General features: G+C 55.6%; 1 protein-coding gene across 1 annotated transcript; it reads left to right on the plus strand.

Moving 5' to 3' along the window:
• The first annotated feature begins 7046 nt into the window (after positions 1-7046).
• On the plus strand, positions 7047-12710 carry PDZK1IP1 (PDZK1 interacting protein 1). The gene is made up of 4 exons (XM_004699448.3): positions 7047-7253; positions 9460-9568; positions 11657-11752; positions 12287-12710. The coding sequence occupies exons 1-4, from the start codon at positions 7187-7189 to the stop codon at positions 12357-12359; spliced, it is 345 nt and encodes a 114-aa protein (XP_004699505.1). The 5' UTR covers positions 7047-7186; the 3' UTR covers positions 12360-12710.
• The last annotated feature ends 5961 nt before the right edge of the window (positions 12711-18671 follow it).

Below are 18671 nucleotides of genomic sequence, written 5' to 3' on the forward strand. Positions count from 1 at the left end.
CGGCCATGTGGTCTTCTCTGTCTGAGCGGGAATCTCTTCATCAAGGCTTGGTGGGCCAGGATGTGATCCACTCTCTCTTCCTCCCCCTTCCTTTGCTGCAGTGTGCTCTGATCAGACATGTCCTTCTCCCTGAGCTGCAGATTCAGTGCTGTCCTGTGAAGTAAATTCTTCTTGGGGGAGGGGTGCCACTCTTCTGAGCCCCTCACTCTCTACATCCACATAGCCCTCGGCTTGCATCTTCTCTTTTGGTCTCTGCCTGATCCCAGGCTACCACCATCTCTCTCTGGCCCCCTCTGCAGCCTATTCACAGCTTACTGCCTTGTTTAGCTCATTCTTCAAACGGCAATTTGCAAAGCAAGCCGGTATGTGTCATACATTCCCCTTAAACCCCATCCTGACACCATATCTTCGGTAGAACAAAGACCGTAACAGGTCTGGCAAAGCCCCCCAAACACCCTGCCCGCTTCCCCCAAAGGCCAACCTCCTACCAGCTCCTTCTGCCCCCACCCCAGCTTCCCAACTGCTCTCCCCCAATTTGGAGGCTCCCCACTCTAAGCCTCCCCTGCTGGCTCCCTGCGACCTCTCCCTGGGCCCTCGAGGAAAGTCCTCCACCATGGCTGGCTTTACCCTCAGAATATTTCCATGTGAGGTTTCTTGAGTGGGCCATACCTCGGTACTTGGCTTTGCACAAGGAAGAATGCACGCTGAAGCACGTTTGTAATCCAAGTGAGTTTCTATGAAGGACGGAGAAGTTTCGGGTTTTACAGTCTCAAAATAGTACAGGTTACAGCAGGGTATTTCAAACCTCTGGCTGGGGAGTTGTGGTCGAAGGTATTGGTTGACCCCATTAGCTGAGTTAAGTCCACCTGGGTGGGGTCATGAGCCTGGGTCTAGTTTGGGCCACCCAGGTGTACCACCCACCTGGCTTGGGGCCTGAATTGGAGGATGCTCCATTCAGAGGTCTTCATGGGTGTCTAATGATTGCCTGAGTCCCTTCCCAACATCCTCTAGGGCATCGGTTCTCAATCTGTGGGTCGTGACCCCTTTGGGGGTCGAACGACCCTTTCACAGGGGTAGCCCAATGCATAACAGTAGCAAAATTACAGTGATGAAGTAGCAACGAAAGTAATTTTATGGTTAGGGGTCACCCCAACATGAGGAACTGTATTAAAGGGTCGAGGCATTAGGAAGGTTGAGAACCACTGCTCTAGGGTGCCTTTGCGGGCATGGGAGAGACACACCCCTGTCCCTGTCTCTAGCTACCTAACATCTAGAATACCTCTCTATTCATTTATCTAGACACAGAACACTTGTCCCCATTCTTAAGTGGCTCCCCAGACCTGAGCGATCACTGTCTCTTGCTGGGGGGTTGGCAGCAGTCCTGGGACTGGTCTCCCTGCTCCTGTTCTCCTGGCTCTCACTTGGGCTCTTCTAGGTAGTCACTACTGTAATCCCGGGCCCAAGCAACAGTTCCAAGCCCACTGCCAGGCCGTGGGTTCTGACTCACAGTGATTCTGTAGGGCAAAGCAGAACTTCTGCTCCTCGGGGTTTCTGAGACGGCAGGTCTTTCTGGGAGCTCGTAGCTTCTACTTTCTCCTTCGGAGCAGCTGGTGGGAGTGAACGGTGGATATCGGTGCTTAACCCACTATGACACTGGTGCGCCTCTTCCCAAACAGGCAGGACATAGGTGCTGAACAAGTGCATGAAAAGCCAAAACACCATTTAGGAAACAGATGAACATGTAGGTGCTTGACCTAGATATTGGGATGCCTCCTCTTTCCTACACACTTACTGTGTGACTTTCCATGAGTGACTGCCCTTTGATGGGTCAGTTTCCCCAGCTAGAAAATAAATAAGCAACAAACCCCAGTCATTTGCATGACCTTTTAGGTGAGGAGAGGCTGGGGATTCCAGAAGCTAGCACCCTGGCCTGGTTCTACTGCCAGCCTGAGGTCCTGGGTAGGGATCAGGGCTGTGGTGGAACCACTGGACAAAGAATTGGCCTTGGAACCTCTGCTGGCAGACTGGACTCCTGGCCCTGGCCATCCCTTAGTTTTCTCGGCTGGGTGAGTGGGCAACAGGAGGGAGTAATTTATCTCCCCCCAATGGGGGTCCGGCCATAAATCACACCAGTCCAGTGAGGTCTCCTAGCACCCAGGAGTCACAGCCAACACATCCTCTGGCTTGGCTGCTGCAGGCTGGTGCCTCCCCACACAGGCACTGGGGCCACCTGGGAGAGGGGTCAGCCATCCAATCTGACCACAGCTCCAGAGCCTGCATGGCATGGCTCCGGCTCTTCCAGGCTCCCGCTGAGCCAGGTCATCTTTAGCCTTCTTATGTCATGGGACCCTTGGGCAGTCTGATGAAGTCTATCTTCTTAGGAGGAGGATTTAAATGCATCAAATGAAATGCACAGCATCGCAAAGAAATTAATTATGTTAAAATACAGTTACCAAAATACTAAGCGTATCAGTTGCCTCATCATAACGCGAGTGCAACTTTGTCATGCGTGAAACAGCAAGATCTAGTCCAATGAGTATGATCACTTCATAAATTATATGTCCAGATATTTAAAAATAATATCTTCAGGTGCCTGTGATAACATATCCAGACACCTCTGATAGGAAAATATCACCGTGGGTTCGTTGCCTTCGTTCTTTGTGAAAGAAAATGGTACGTTTAGTGAGACATGGATGCACAATTTCCCCACCCAAGTTGAAGAATCCCTGAGTCTTATCTATGGGCCAGCCTAAATGAAGGGAAACCAGGTGGATAAGATCCTCAAGTCCGAAGGGGACGTGGCTGACCCATCATAACAGAGCCCCTGGCCTCTTGAAAATCATTCTGTTCCTGGGTCACAGAATCATGTGTTTCCAGAGCTGGAAGGCCTCTGGGCTCTTTCAAGGACTCTTCTGTTGGGAGAGCTGGTCCTGGCAATTCTGCTTGCACATCTTTAGGGAGAGGGAGCTCACCACTTGATCACATTCTCTCGAATGGATGCAAGAAGGTGTCCAAGAGCTCCCGAGCTTTCGACAAAGATGCCAACCAGGTGACATGTTATAAGAAGGAGTGTGTGATCACAAGGTGCCGAAGGGATCGGTTATCAGGCATCAAAGAACAAAAAGTCATACCATTGTGTGCTCACCTTTCCGATACGGTCACTGAAGACAAATGGGTGCATAAGCAAATGTGGGAAGAAGAAAAAAGGAGCGAAAGCTCCCCATTTGTATTGCTGTGCTATCACTAGCTTGTAGATCTCTCCTGGATGTGTTTCTCTGCCCTTTTCCAGGCTGAGCTTTCTGCCTGGAACACTTTTCCCGAGCTGTGTTTATGCTCAGTCCTGCAGGCCAGCTAGCTCTCTGCCTACCATTATCCGCTCAGGGACACCTCTCCAACAATCAAATTGGCCGTGCTCCTTGCCTCACAGCCCTGGCATGCCAATGTACTGCTCTTATTGACTCCACACCTCAGTGTCTAACTCCTCTCCCTCCATATCACCGCTTGGAGGTGTGTGTGTGTGTGTGTGTGTGTGTGTGTGTGTCTGCACTCCCAAGGCCCCAATGCCTTCAAGGCAATTCTGACTCCTGTAGAGAGGGGGACATTGTAGATTCTTAGTGGTTGTGCATTGGGCTGTGGTCTGCAAGGTCAGCAGTTCGAAACCACCCAGAGGCTCCCTGGAAGAAAGATTGGGGGGAGGCTTTCTACTACTCTAAAAAAGCTAGTCTCGGAAACTCACAGGAGGCAGTTCTACCCTGTGCAATAGAGTCACTACAAGTCAGTATTGGCTCAATGGCAGTGAATTTGAGTTTTGTTTTTCAGTTTCAGCAGCAAGTTGGACTCCACCCTCTCCAGTCTGGGATGAGAGTATGACACTGCCACCTGCTGGCAGCAAGTGAATGGCAGGCAGAGCAGGGTGGAGGGGAAGGAGACCCCTGGAAGTCCTCCAGGCCCTGGTGTTGTTCTCTGAGGGGGAAATCGCCCGGGGTCAAGTGGGATGGAGAGCCTGGCCAAGGGTGCCTGGTGTGTTGGGTGACAGAGCTGGGGCTGGGAACAGGAGGGAAGGCTGGAGTGCTGATGGGACCGTTGCTCAGCGATGAGGACACAGTGTCCAGCCCTGTGGGGCTGCTGAGACCTGAGTCCAGAACCTGGGCCCACGCCAGGCCAGCAGGGGGTCCCAGGGTGTGTCTGTCCAGCTGGGAGATGAACCTCCTCAGCTGGGTCAGGGCTTTCAGGGGGACCAGCCTCAAAGGCAAGTGTTCACCCTCACGCTCTTTTCCGGAATAACTTGTTTTGCTCTAAAGCTTGGGACTTTGACCCTGGAGATGTGTTTTTCTCCTGTTGGTCACCTGATGTCCTTCCTGCTCACCCCTCCTCCCTGCTTCCTCCTCCAACCCAGAAACATTGCTCTGGGAGCCCTTGCTCTTCAACAGGTTCTTTGGCTTTAGGGCAGCGGTTTTCAACCTGTGGGTCAGGACCCCTTTGGGGATCGAAGGACCCTTTCACAGGGGTTGCCTGATTCCCAACAGTAGCAAAACGACAGCTATGAAGTAGCAATGAAAATAATGTTATGGTTGGGGGGCGGGCACCACCACATGAGGAACTGTATTAAAAGGTCGCGGCATTAGGAAGGTTGAGAACCACTGATCTAGGGGACATGGGGAGGCTTCAGTGAGGAAGTCCAGGTGGCATGGGGCTGCTAACTGTGAGGTCAGTGGTTCAAACCTACTAGCCGCCCCATGAGAGAAAGGTGAAGCCATCTGCTCTGGTAAAGATTTACAGCTTCAGAAACCCAAGGGAGGGTCACTCTGAGTCCGCATCCACTCGATGGCTGTGGGGTCAGTGAGGGAGGCAGTGCGTAGGAGTGATGAGTGAGGCTGCGATACCCCTGGGGGACTGAATGGTGTGTGCAGGGGTGTGGTGGGGAGGGGGAGTGTCACGGCAGTGACTTCCCTACATGCTTCTTCTTGGGTCCCTTCTTCCTGGGCCTCTGGGATAGCCCACTCATCTCCCAGTTGTTCTTGCTTCCTCTCCCTTGGGAAGGCTTTACCTGTTGGGGCTGAGTCCTGGTCTCTCTGCTCTCCCCTTTCCCCTGCATCCCACCCACCGTGCAATCCTTCTGGGGGAGGCGGGGCACTCTCCTGCCCTAGTCACTGCCCATAGGCCATAGAGGACGCCAGTCTCGGGCTCCACTCCGTACATCTGCTGAGCTCCAGATGCAGGGATCTGACGGCCTTCTGGATATCTTTCTCCGGCGGCCCCACGGAGACCACCACACAGCCCCTCGAAGCCTGCACTCACCCATCCTCCCCAGCCCCAGACTCACTGCATTCCCTTCTGAGCCACCACACCCACCCAGGTGCTTGAGCAGAAACCTGGGAGTCCCCTTCAGCTCCTCCTTCTTGCTCACCCTCCATGTCCAGTCACCCACGTCCTGCCCATTCTACCTTTCAAACACAGCCCAAGTCCCTCCCCATGACTCTCAGGTGCAGGCCATGCTATTTGGGGGTGTGGGGGACAGCCCCTCTTCTTTCCTCCCCCTCTCCTTCCCCCTCCATCCTCCACGCCGGGGGCATTTTCTCAAATGGAGACTTGGCCAGGTGACTCCCTTGCTTAAAACCCTTGAAGAAGACATCAGTGGGTGTTTTTGATATTAAACCCAGTTCTTTACATTCCAGGCTGAGCATCCTGGCTGTTCATGAACGCGCACTGTGCCTACTCTAGCTAGACTTTGTGCTAGAAGATTCCGGGGACACCAGGTAAAGATGGGGGAGAGCAGGATCTACTCTGAGCAAAGTTCATCTGGAGACACCCTGACTTTGCATGGGAATGGGACCCCTGACACACCTGTGTGCACAGATGCAGGCAGCAAGCCGAGAGGAGGGGTGACGTGTGACTGCTCCCCCTGGCAGCGCCATCTGGAATGGATGGCCAGGAAATCACGTGACTAGCAGTTGGTGGCCTCCTGGTGGGAAGCTGTGGAGGGGTGACCTGATCTGTCCTTGGGCTCCTGGGGACCTTCCATCTGGGAGACTTTGTCCCTCGTCTGCTGGCTCTTTTCTTGAAGACTGTGGAGGTAGAGTGTCTGACTTCCGGGACTCCTTAGCTGGGGGCTCCTGGGGCTCCACAAGTACTTGGGGATCTCTGGCTCTCCTGCGGAGCCAGACTCCAGGGCCTCCCATTTGGGCAGCAGTGAGCCTTCCTAAAGACTCCATGGGTTGACAATGTGAAGACTCAGGGTCACCTGGCAGTGTCCTCCCTACACCTCAGGCTGAGGATCTCCTGCAGCACCCAGTCTCTGCCCTCCATTCATGGAGTGAGGACTGAGAGCCTGAGCAGGGGCATGGAGGCCTCTGACCAAGCCAGGTCTTGTCTGAGGGAGGCCTTCCTGCCCCCTGTATGGAGGGAAGCACAGGCTGCTTCCAGGGACCACACCTGAGGTTCAGAGGAAGGAAGAGCGGCACTGGGTAGGGGCTTGGCCCAGGGCTCAGAGGAACAGTGCTCTCGGTGGGAGAGGGTGGATTTCTGGAGTTACTGCGTTGGGCCAGGGGGACATAGAGACTTGGGTCTGGGGGTCTGGTTTGACTGAGCAGGGACAGGGTATAAGGAGAAGAAATAAAATCCATCCTGGGGGAAGTAGGCAGCTTTGAGACGTTCCCGGGCCTCTGAGGGTTTCCCCCATGCTCTTGGAGCCAGACAACACATGTCTTTATCCACAGTTAGCCTTCCGAGAGGCCCTGCCCGCTCAGCTCATTCGCAACCAGAGGGACTGATGTGTCACTTTGTTTCCCAGGGCCCAGCCCAACTTCCAGGAACAGGGAACTCAGGCAGAAACTCTGGGGAGGGCTGGGGCTTGGAGATGAGGCTGCAGCTCTACCCACACCTTCCTGGTCTGCAGACCCACCTCCTCAGCCAGGCTCTGAAAGATGACTTTGAATGCCAGCTCAAATGGACTGGGCACTGACCAGAGGAGGCCCTGCCTAGTAGCTCATTACCATGGGAGGGAGGGCACTTTTCCTCCCTCCTTCTTTTGCTGCTTCCTCCTCCTCCCTACCTCGCTCAGTTTCTTACTAGCTCCTCTCCTCCAGGGCCAGATCACAGACCTGAACAACTGACAGCCACTCACAGTGGCACCAGGAGCCCAGACACACAGAGGCGAACAGAAGGCACCCAGGAACTTCCTGCAGCCATGCTGGCTCTCAGACTGCTCTTTTTGGGCCTGCTCACGGCAGTGCCACCTGCCAGCTGCCAACAAGGTATCCCAGGACAGGGCCAGCCCTGGTGGCTGTGGTGAGGAGAGGGCCGGGCCGGGCTGGGCACTGGGGACCCAGGGATCCATAGTGGACTTTCACTCCAGAGCAGAGCCAGGTTTCGGAAAGATCCCTAGTGAATAAGAAATGGGAGCAGCAGGGAAAGGGCTGGAACTAGGATTGGGGGGAGGAAAAGGAGTTGGGACCCAAAACCCAAGAGTAGGAATTGCCCCAGAGGTGGCTGGGCCCTGAGGTCAGGAGTCAGGGATTTTTCTGAGGGTGGGAGTGAGGTCTCAAACATGGTCCCCCGCAACCTCAAAAGGTTAGGGCTTGCCCCAGGGGGGGAGGCAGTGTTGGGGGTTGTCTATGCTTTGACCTCAATCTTCCTTGTTGCACCTTCCTGGGCTCGGCCTGGTGTGGCCCCTGCCAAGTACCTGAGCTTTTCATTGTTTTACTCGATCTTCCTGTGTGGCCTTGAACAAATCATTGCCCCTCTCTGTCTGAGTCAGTTATTTTCCCCTACCTATACAGTGAGGACAATAAACCTCCCCTGTCCACCTCCCAGGGCTGCTGCCTGTCAGGGGTGTGGAAGGGTGAGCGCCACACCTTAAAATCTGGTACCCACCCTGGACTGTCATCCGCAGCCAGTCTGAGGACTCTGCATGTGGGACGTGGGTTGTAAAGGTGCCTCCAGGATACCCCCTCCCTTGCTCAGGTGTCCTGACCTCTCTGGGATGTCTGCTTCCAGGTCGTAGAATCCCTCTGGGGTATGGGAGACCAGAGAGGTTGAGTGATTTGTGTTGGTCACACAGAAGGGCAATAAGGGACAGGACCCAGGTCACCTTTCTCTTGCCTCAGGCTCTGCCCACCTAGATGTCCCCTGGAGGAAGGAGCAGGGGACTGTGGTCTCTGGTGTGTTTGAAGGTTGTCACAGCAGGGTCAGGAGGAAGCCCCAGAGACCCTCTCTAACTTCTTAGCACCCACTGACCTGAGGAGGCATAAGTCTGAGAGGGACCTTCACTCTTCCTTGGGAACTCAGTGCACCCACACTGATTGTGCTAGGTTACCCCTGGGGAGAAGTCAGTGTCCCGACTCCTTCCTCTTCCCAACACCTGCAAGACTCAGAGAGGGTTCAGAGAAGAGGCGGATCTCTTGGTGCAGCAGGAGAGCTTCAGGCTAGACTCCAGGAAGGACTTTTGAGTAGGATGGAGGCAGAGTGGGTTTTGGATGCCCAGTCTGCGTCCTTCACAGTGTGGGAGGGCACTAGGCACTAGGGATGCAGGTGGTCTGATGGGGAGGCAGGGCTCCTGAAAACTTCCTGCGGCTCTGGCCCCTCCGTGGATTCCCCCCCACCCCCCACTCCTTCAGGTCTTTCCTCTCCAGCTGCCCCCGGCTCAAGGGCACAATGATGCCTGGTGGGGGAGACAAGAGCCCTTTTGGGTTGCAAGTGGAAGGAAGGAGGAGCCTTCTGGGGAGTCTTGAGGACCTGAGGTGGGGGCAAAGGCCAGGAGGCAAAGAGGCAAGACAAGGCCTGTGTTCTGACCCGTGCTCTGAGGAAACCAAAAAGGGTTTTTGAAGCTGTCTTCTTGTCCTCCCTCCCTACCCCCTACCCTGACGCAGGAGTGAGCTTGCTCCCACCTTCTCCAAAGGTGTACCTCTCTCTGGGAACCCCCCAGCTGAGCCTGTCTGAACCTCACTCCCACACCCTCCCTGGCACCAGAGGGACCTCTTGTTATAGAACAGGATTTTCCAGATGCCAGCTCAATTGTGCCAGCCCTGGGCGGGGCCCCTCAGCCTGCTGGGAGCAGGGAGGAGGAGGGGTGCCACCTGAACTGGCAGGCTGAGGTTGCTGTTCAGGGCTGCCTTTGGTCCCTGGGGCTTAGCTGCTCCTTAGGGCGTCCAGCGTGTGACCCAGTCAGTGTGGTGAGGGCAGAGGCTTTGGGCTGCCTGGTTTTCAGACAGTACCCTCAGGCCTGTTTCTGCCTAGAGTCCCCCAATCCCTCTGGGAAGCCCTGTCTTCTCCTAGAGCCTGCAGTTATTAGGTTCAGTGGGGAGGGGGGTGTCAGAATGGTGCTCTCTCTTGTCCTGCACCCCTGAATGTCACTTGGCATCCTGCTGATGGTCTCCCCAGCCCTTGGGGCATGAGGCGCCCCTTCCTGATCTGTCCCCACCAGCCTGCTGCAGCTCCCCCTCCTCCCCCTTGTCTCTTTAGGAATAGGAAACTTGCAGCCCTGGATGCAGGGTCTCATCGCCGTGGCCGTGTTCCTGGTCCTGGTAGCAATTGCCTTCGCTGTCAATCGCTTCTGGTGTCAGGAGGAGCCGTGAGTGTGCCCCGAGGGCCCTGGGCACAGGCTGGCCTTAAGCAGGCAGGGCTGGCCTTGGGATCAACTCTAGTTGCACTGGGCAGGGCCCCATCAAGCCCCACATGCAGTCCTCTCACTGTGTGCTAGGCAGACAGAGGCCCAAGGGCACGGGGTGAACTGGTGCTAGCTCGCTAGCTCCCTGAACTGGGCCAGAGAGCAGGCTCCGAGGTGCCCATTCCCCCGAGAGCTATGAGAAATGTCTTTTCTTCCTTGATCTCAGTGTGTCCGCTGTACCATTGGGGTGACTCAGGAAGTCCCACCTTTCCTGAGGGTCAGCTACGGTGCTGCCAGCATGGGTCAGAGTGGAGCAGTAGAATGGACACCCCCTTGCCCACAGGCTGTCAGAGCGGAAGGGAAGAGGGGCATGGACCTGCAGCCACAGGGCACTTAGTGCTGCCCAAGGACAAGTGTAGAAGATGAGGGTGGTGGGGGGCTGACCTGGCCGGAGGCACAGAGGAGGCAGCCCTAAGGATGAGGGGAGTCAGTCCCAGGACAGAGCAGGGAGGGGGGCAGCGTGTTTCAGTCCCAGGAAGGAAGAGCATTCCGGGGTGTTGTGTTAGGGGGCATGGCTCCAGGGCTGCTGGGTGCAGATGTGCGAAGTAGAGCAGGTAGAGACAGGGTGGAACCCCTGCCTGGGACAAGGTTGCAGCTGTCTGGAGGGGCCTCATTCCCTGTTAACTTAGCAGAGCCCACTCAGCTCCGTGTGGCTGGGGATCGGGACAAGGAGGGAGGGATTCGCAAGGCCCCAGATGAGGCTGATGATGAAGCAGAGGCCAGGTCAAACAGGGCCCTGGATGCCAGACACCGGACTTGACCCAAGTGCAATAGGAATCCATTATAAAGGTTTAAAACTCTGCCCGGATGAGTGGCAGGAACTTGGCAGAGGCATGCTGGGTACTTCGTGGTTGGTGGGTGGAAGGGGGCCAGTTTGCAAGTGAGAAGGCCCAGGAGGAAGCTGTCCCACCTGGGACCAGGAGAGAGACCGGACTCTAGAGGTGGCTGGGCAGCTCTCAGGCCTGTGGAGGACAGACAGCCTGGGAGTTGGTGGATGGAGACCGCGAGGGCAGGAGGGAGCAAGGCCATCCAGGTTCTGACTGGGGGTACTCACTGAGGCACAGACACAAGAGGAGGAGGAGGCGTCCTGTTCGATCGCGGAGCTTAATGAGGAGCCTGGTGGTACTGTGGTTTCTAATTGGGCTGCTAACTGCAAGGCTAGCAGTTTGAAGCCATCAGCCTGCTCCGTGGGGGAAAGACGGGGCTTTCTATGCCCATAAAGCGTTACCGTCCCAGAAACCCCTGGGGCACTTCTACCTTGTCCTACGGGTCGCTATGAGGTGGCATCGGCCTGATGGCAGTGAGCTTGATTCTGGCTGAGCTTAGTAAGGGCATATTAATAAGAGACAGAATCAGGGGGAGGGGCTGTGAAATGGCTAAGGAAGGGGAGGCTACTGGAAAAGCAGAGACCTTTGTGGGAGCAGTTCATGGGGAGGAGGCCATGGGGAGCAGCCACAGGGCAGTGGGCTTAGGCTGGAGCATGAGGTAAGGAGCCTTTTCTTGGAAATGCTTCCTTTCTCCCCTGGCCCCGTGGCCTTCATGGCCACTGGCCCTGGGCTCCAATTGCCTGCAGACAGGAGGGCGGGCACTGAGCATCCTTCTTCTGTCCTGGGGGCTGAGCTGAGGTCAGGAAGGAAGATGCACAGGGAGGTTGGGAGGGGCAGGTGGGGCTGTGGATTTAGGGTATGACTTTCACAAATCTTGGGCCCCAAATCTGAGACGCCTCCCTACACGAGCACTGCAGGGCAGGAGGAAAGGCGTGAGGCTCAGCGGGAGGTGGCCGGAAGCAGGCTGTGGACAGGGTGCTGTGGGAGAGCTGGTTCTATGAAGGGGTCATCCCTGTCCCCTGTGGCTGTGAGAGAAACAGAGAGAGAGAGAAAGCGCGCCAGAGAGAGTCAGTTCCTGGAGTAGGCCCAGAGTGTGGGGGAGGAGAGGAAGGCAAAGGTCCAGGAGTCCTACTGATGTGCCCTCCCCGCCAACCCCCCTGAACAGGGAGCCCACGAACACTGTCATGTTGGTTGGAAAGAAGGAAGACGGGATGCTGGCGGGGACAGATGGAAGATACTCCTCCATTGCAGCTGGCTTCAGGTGAGAGCCGGGTAGACAACTCCGTGACCCAGGGATCCAAGGGGAACCTCATTTCAGGTGCTGCTGAGTGGGAGGGGGCTGAGAGGGTGGAGAAAGGCTCAGTGAAAGGTGGGGAGGGGTGTTCTGTGAGGGAAGGGCCTGTGAGCCTAAGGGGCTTGGTGAGGGTCACAGATGAAACACCAGTTTGGGGAGAGGGCTCAGTCAGGGATGGGTGCTTGGTGGGGGAGGGGCTTAGTCCATGGGACCCCTAGAGGAAGGGACACTGGAAGTGGGTTCGGTGAGAGGATGGGTCCCTTATGTGAGGATGAGGCTCAGTGGGGAGGATGGTCAGTGGAAGAGGGGTCTCGAAGGAAGATGGGGTTCAGGGAGGTGGTGCTGAGTGGCATGTAGTCTAGGGGCAGACAAGGGAATTCCCTTCTGGGAGTCAAACATTTATTCCAGAAAATACTGGCCTAATAGTATAGAATGGGGCTGGGTGAAGGGACCGGGGAGAAGAGTGAGGCTGCCCAGCAGGCCCCTGCCATCCTCTTTCAGGTCCAGTGAGCATGAGCACGCTTATGAGAACATCTCCCCGGAGGAGGACAAGGTCCGGAGCACCCCCATGTGATCCCTGCCCTGAGGCTCCCGAGCATGAGTGATCAACCGGCCACCGCCGCCGCCTTCTGTGTGCAGAAATCTACCGTCCAGGGCCATCGCCCTCTGACCCCCACGCCGGCCCTGCCCTCCCTGAACTAGAGCAGCCTGCCTTGGGGCGCGGATTGTGTCCAGGTTGGGGCTTGATTGTGGCCCTGCAGTCTCCCAGGGGGACTCCCACGAGATTCAGAAGCACTCTTTGTAAAGAACAGTCAGTCCTGCCATCCTGTCTCCCATTTCCTCCCCACAACTCTGGAAATGGCCTTTATTTCTGTGAAATAAAGACTTATATACTTCTGGGGCGGAGGATCCCAGGGCTAAGAAATCTCCCCTCTGCCTCCCAGTGAGGCCGGGCTTTACTTCCTGAATCTGAAAATTACCTTCCAAAGCCACGGCTTTCCAGGATTACTCCGTGATCACATAGCAGCTGGGGCCTAGAGGGGGTCAGGCTGGGACACACAAAGGCCTGAGTCCAAGGTGGGTGTAAATGAGTACCCTAGTTGCCCATGAGTGGGAGGCTGTCATGGGTGTGAGAGAGTTGGGAAGCAGGGAGGACAGGGACACGTGAGTCCATCCCTGACCATACAGTGGCCTTTGTCCTCCCTGGTTAAACCCCCTCTTTGGCCAGAGCAGTTCAGTGGTCCAGTCCAGAAGTCAGGAGAGCTTTCTGGCAGAGGTCAGACCCCTATGTGTCCCCAGGTTCTCTCTTAAGGTAGGCAAAAAGCATTAGAGGCCTTGAGACCACTCCAGGAGGCCTCATGGGGCCGGGAGTCCACCCCCTTCACGCTCACGCTGGTCAAGTCCTGGCTCCTCTTACAAGTCCACCCATCTCCAAAGGCTGACACAGGGCATTCTGGGCAGTCCCCCCCACCTCTCCTGCCCCATGTCTCCATGCTGTCTGCCATTGTGGTGTATTCTAGAATCATTTTCCCACTGCTCTAGCTCTCCCGCCCAGCTTTGTGGTGAGACTAGCCAAATCCTCCACAGAGGGTAAACTGAAGCTCCGAGAGGGCCGTGACTCTCCTAAGGTCCTACAGCAAGTCTCACCACAGAGCTGCCGTACAACCCAGTCCTGAGATAGTCTCCTGACTCCCAGTCATGGAAAGGGTGGGGGCCAGGGACTGAAGCAGGATGGAGAAGGGAGGAGTCACAATCGTCTGGCTGAACCCTGAGGGCCCCCGGCTCTCCGGGCCTGTGTTCTTAGAGAAGCAGTCCCAGACAGACTCACCTAGGAGCAAGTGCAGGAGTGGCTCAAGGAGGTCGAATACAGCCCACGATGCCCCAAAGGTCTCTCTGCCACTTGTCCCAACTCACAGTGCCCACCCTTCCACCACGACGGCCTTCCTTTGCTGATGCAAGCCCCGACTCACGTGACCCTGGGCCAGACCCACCAGAATCATCACCCCATTTCACCTCCCTGGGGCTTGGAGTGCAGGCTGCCGTTGAGGGAAGACCCCAGCGTGGGGGAAGCAGAAGTCTCTGCCCAAGGTCTACCCTAGCCTCCTGTGTGACCTGGAGCCAGTCACCTTCCCTCTCTGGCCTCATCTTACATTGTGGCCCTTGTAATTCCTACTCACACGGAAGTTTTAGATCAGTTGGCTTTCTGTGACTGCTCCCTGCTCCCCACCTCTGCCCCTTTACACCCCGCGGTTCCTTCTTTTAGTGTAGCTAGTGCCCTTTCTCTAGGGAAAAAGCCGCTGCTTAGATTAGAGGGTAGAGCCAGGTGGCACGCATGCCATGCACCTTCTCACTGGAGGGTCCCAGGTTCCTAGGGGGCTAGGTCCCTGCCAAGGTGCACCCTCATTAGTTCCTTACCAGCTTCCCGGATCTGTCTTTCCTCCCACCTCTGTTCCTGTCGCTGGGAGAGGGTGGGGTTTGTGGAGTCTGGTCTATCCCCCACGCCCTCAACCCCCCAGGGTCTTGCCTGATGACAGAGCCACTGACCACTTGAACTGAGGTGAAGTTCAGCGGCCCACACCTGCAATTAGACTGGTGGGTCTGCTTCGCTCCCAGCGCGCCTGCTCCCTAGCAACCGCAGTCCTTCCGGGTCCTGGGGCCCATTCCATAGCCTGTGTGTGTGTGTGTGGTGTCTCTAGGAGCCCTCTCAGCCCTCTCCCCATGCCGGCTCCCCCATCTGGGGCAAGAACAGGGCGGTGGGAAGCCTGTGGAGGTGGGGTGGAGGGTGGTCCCTGCAGGGACTGGGCAGGCCTCCCCCCCTACACCCACCCCAGGCGCTCCTGCCCTGACATGGAGCTGCCGGCCTCAGAGCCCCGCCCCCTGAGCCCCCCAATCCTTATCGCTTGTTCCCACCTGCCAGCCCGACCGATCCGGGAGGGAAAGGAGGCTGGGCCCCGGCCAGAGCGGCTGCTTAATGACCCTCCCGGGGCCTAATCTCAGCCCGGCAGCCGCTGAGTGGCGCGGGCTCGCTCCTGGAGGAGGCCGATAACACTCCAGCTGGGCCCCCTACCATCTATCGGGGCCGCGCAGTCCGTCCCGAGGGGGCTGTGCTCAGGGGACCTGGGAGGCGAGCCTTTGGGTACCCGGCAGGGCGGGGCGAAGACTGGCTCTCCCCCACCGCGTTGCGGTGGCAGGGCTTGTGTGTGTGGGTGTGTATGTGTGTGTGTGGCCTCTGGGGTCCCTAATCGGCTGGCGGGGGGGCGGGACCAGGCTGGAGCGGTGGGCGGGGCGGGCCGGGACTGGGAGAGAGCTCTCCACTCCGCAACCAGCAGGCTGAGGGGGAGCAGGGGACCAGACGGGGCGGGGCGGGCTGGGACTCGCTCTCCACCCGGAGGTTCTGTGTAATTGCTGTTTGCCCCCTTCCTTTGTGCTCCCCATTTAAAGCCTCTCCCACCCATCCTGGTGCGCACAGTCTCCTCGATCTCTCTGCCGGTTTCTCGGTCTGTCTCTTGACCTTGACATTCGTCTCTGTCTTCTTGTCCCTCTCTGAAAGGGAGACATTTTTCCTCCGGCACGAGCATGCTGCGTCATCCCTGCTTTTTTATCTCGAACTCATTCTCCCCATGCGCCTCCCTCACCCTCTCTGACAGCGCCCCCCCCGCCCCGCCCCTGATGCCACTTGAGAAAGTCCTTCCACCCCACCTCATTGGGCTTGTCGCTCCGGCTCCCCAAGACCCAGGTTCCAGGCCCAGGAGGCGGTCTGGCTGCTGACATCACCCTTGCTCTCCCTGCTTTCTGAACGGGACACCTGCCCCTTTTTTTCTCCTCCGCCAACGGAAGCGTGTTCATGTCACCGCGGACACACAAATTCCATCCGGGAAAGCCTCGGTCCAGGGTCGCACAGTGGAAAGGTAGATTGCAGCAATGCTTAGGTTGGACCAGCAGAGGAACTTCCAGCCTGGAACAGGCTTCCCAAAGAGTCTTGTTAGTTCTCGCCAAGCTGCAGAGTCTCACCTGGTTAGGGCAGAGTAGCAAGTGGTGCAGATAATCCTTCGAGGGACACAAGTTTTACGCTGTGCTTTAGGGAGCCAGGAGGCTGGGCTCCCTCCTCAGCTTGGGGTGCGGCTGGTGAAGTGTGTGTGTGTGTGTGTGTGTGTGTGTGTGTGTGTGTGTGTGTGTAGGCCCGAGTCACACGCGTTCTGCTTTGTCGTATGGGACCAAGCACACAGAGAGTAGGAGGCTGCAGCTGTCAGAACTGGCTCCGTGACCACGGCGAGCACGCGGAGCACATGATGCCCCTCTGTGCAGCTCTGCTCTCATCCCCCAGTCCCCAGCCCCTGGCAGTTGGCACAGTGGGCAAGAGCTGGGGATCATGCACACGTCGGTGCGATCCAGCTGTGCACCTCCATACCTGCTTTTCCACTAGCTTTTCCGACCCTCCATGACCTTGTTTGTGACCCTGGTTCTGGATACCTTCCCTGCAGGGCTGTCGCGGGGGGTAAAAAAACCAAACCCATAGTATGTGTCTTATCACCGGACGTTTGCCAGCAATCCCTCTATGGTCAACTTGGAAATCTCTTCTTCCAGAAAGCCCCTGTCCCACCCCATTTATCCCTGGCTTAGGGACTTCCTCTGGGCAGCCACAGCCCCCTCCCTGGTTGGACCCCCTCCTCACCGTGTTGTCTGATTCCTCATCTCTGTCTAACTCAGCCCCAGGTCTGGGAGCTTCTCAGGGACAGGACCTGGGTCACATCCCTCTGCACCACCAATACCAGGGCAGGCATGGCGTCTGGGTAAGGGAAGCCCAGAGAGGGGCCAAGGTCCCAAAGGACTCTGGGGACCAGTCAGTCCTCTGTGCAGCTGCAGGTCTTAAACTCTGGTTCAGGGGTCAGTGATGGGCCCCCTTGAGGATCACTGGTCCCAGGGCCTTCCATTTCGGAGGTTGTTTTCCCGCTGACAGCCGGTAGCCTAGGCTGCCATCTGGCGGCTACACACCATGGGCAGAGTCAGCAGGCTTTGAAGGTGGAGTTTCCCGATTGCTGGACCCTGGAGGAGCCCTGGCAGGGTTGTGGGGTACGCGCGCGCCGGGCAGCCGTTTGAAACCTCCCTCAGCTCTGAGGGAAAAAGAGGAAACTCCTGTAAAGGGTCACAGTCTTGGAAACCCGCAGGGGCAACAGGGTTGCTGTGAGCTGGAATCCACTTGATGGCCCAGCATGCTGAGCTATCCGCTGCAGCGCGTCTCCAGGACCGCCTTAGGGGCCAGCGCTTTTTTGCGTTCTTTCTCTAGGCTTCCAAGGTAGCTGGGTCTCTAGCGTCCCCTCCTTAGGGCCCAGGGGACAAGTCTTAGGTAACACAAGTCCGGGCTTGTGAGGGCTTAGCTTCCTGGACCTGATGCTATTTCTCCTCTTTTCTCAGAATCTGTCTGGGAGCCCAGTGGCTTCTGCCTGGAGACATTATTCGAGTGGGTGAACGATGGCACTGTTTCAGGGCCCCGCTCCTTGGAGAATGCCCCTGGGAGGTGCCAATAGCTTGCACTAGTTTAACGACCCTAAATGCCAGTGGCTCATTTCTGAAGACGACAGAGGACCCTGCTGAAAGCTTGTAGAATACAAACTCGTAGGGGCTCCGAAGATGCCAAGGAGGTGACATGTCCAGAATGCCAGACTCCGTGAAACATATGCGAGAGGCCGCGCTGGAGAGCAAACGGAGACTAGGAAGAGTAGGGGCAGAGGAGAAAGGACGGCGGTCAGTGGGGGTGATCATATCTCTTCTAAATGCATTAGCAGAATGTAGTCCTCCTGGGGAGGATATAAGCAGCATACCAAAGGCTAAGAAAAACCAAATCAATCATAGCCAATATAGAAATTTCTCACAAAATGTAGAGAAAAGGAAAACATCATGAAATCGCTTTATAAAAGATAATAGATGGCGGAGGACAAGAAACATTGGTCTAGCACTGGAGAATTTTTATTCTTAAAGATCGGAACAAAGGAATCATTATTCTCCAGAAAGGAAAACTTTCTTTTAAATGAAAGAAAAACACAGTGTTGTGTGATGCCATCGAACCAGTTCTGACCCATAGCAACCTTATACCCCACAGCGTGAACACCTGTCTGGTCCTATACCAACCTCACTGCACTTCTTCTTTTTAAACACTTTTGTTGGCACTTTATCCACATATCATACAATTCAATATTCCCATCATATCAAGAGGAGTTGAACAATCATCACCACAATGCATTTTCTTCTTCTTTGTACTCATTGTAATTAGTGTAATTGTTATTATCTTTAATTGTGGCAAAAATATATGTACAACAGAGCATTCTCCAACTCAACTACGTTTACATGCATAATTCAGTGCCGTTGACGATACTCTTGGTGCTGTGCACCCATTATGGATATCCTTTTCCAAATTATCCCATCACCATGAACTCAAACTCAATGGCCCCTAAGCAAAAACTCTTCCTCCTTCACCCATGGTAAACATTGGTCAACTTAGGTTTATTTTATTTTTGATATAGAATTCACATATGATATATTTCCATAGTTAAATCGCTTTTAAAAAGTGTACATACATCCTCACGATCAGTTCTATTGCCCCCTACCCCCTGCATTAATTCTTTGCTCCCCAGATCCCCTCACCACCCCCACCCCCAACAAAACCCTTGCATCAGTTATTATTTCTATGCATGCACTCCTTTTGTGTTTCACAAACTGGGAAACCTAACAGAAACAATGAAAGCAAAAACAGAAAGAAGAAAAACCCCAATAATATAAAGATAATATAAGATAATAATATAAAGAGCAAAAAGAAAAGACCACCAACAATTAAAAATAAAAAGAGAAGAAATTTCTGTTGTGAAACAAGACATATTTAAGCCTAGAGTAA

The sequence above is a fragment of the Echinops telfairi genome, unplaced genomic scaffold (assembly GCF_000313985.2).
Source record: "Echinops telfairi isolate 266 unplaced genomic scaffold, ASM31398v2 ScPeMD7_443;HRSCAF=831, whole genome shotgun sequence".
In the NCBI taxonomy this organism is placed as follows: Eukaryota; Metazoa; Chordata; class Mammalia; order Afrosoricida; family Tenrecidae; genus Echinops; species Echinops telfairi.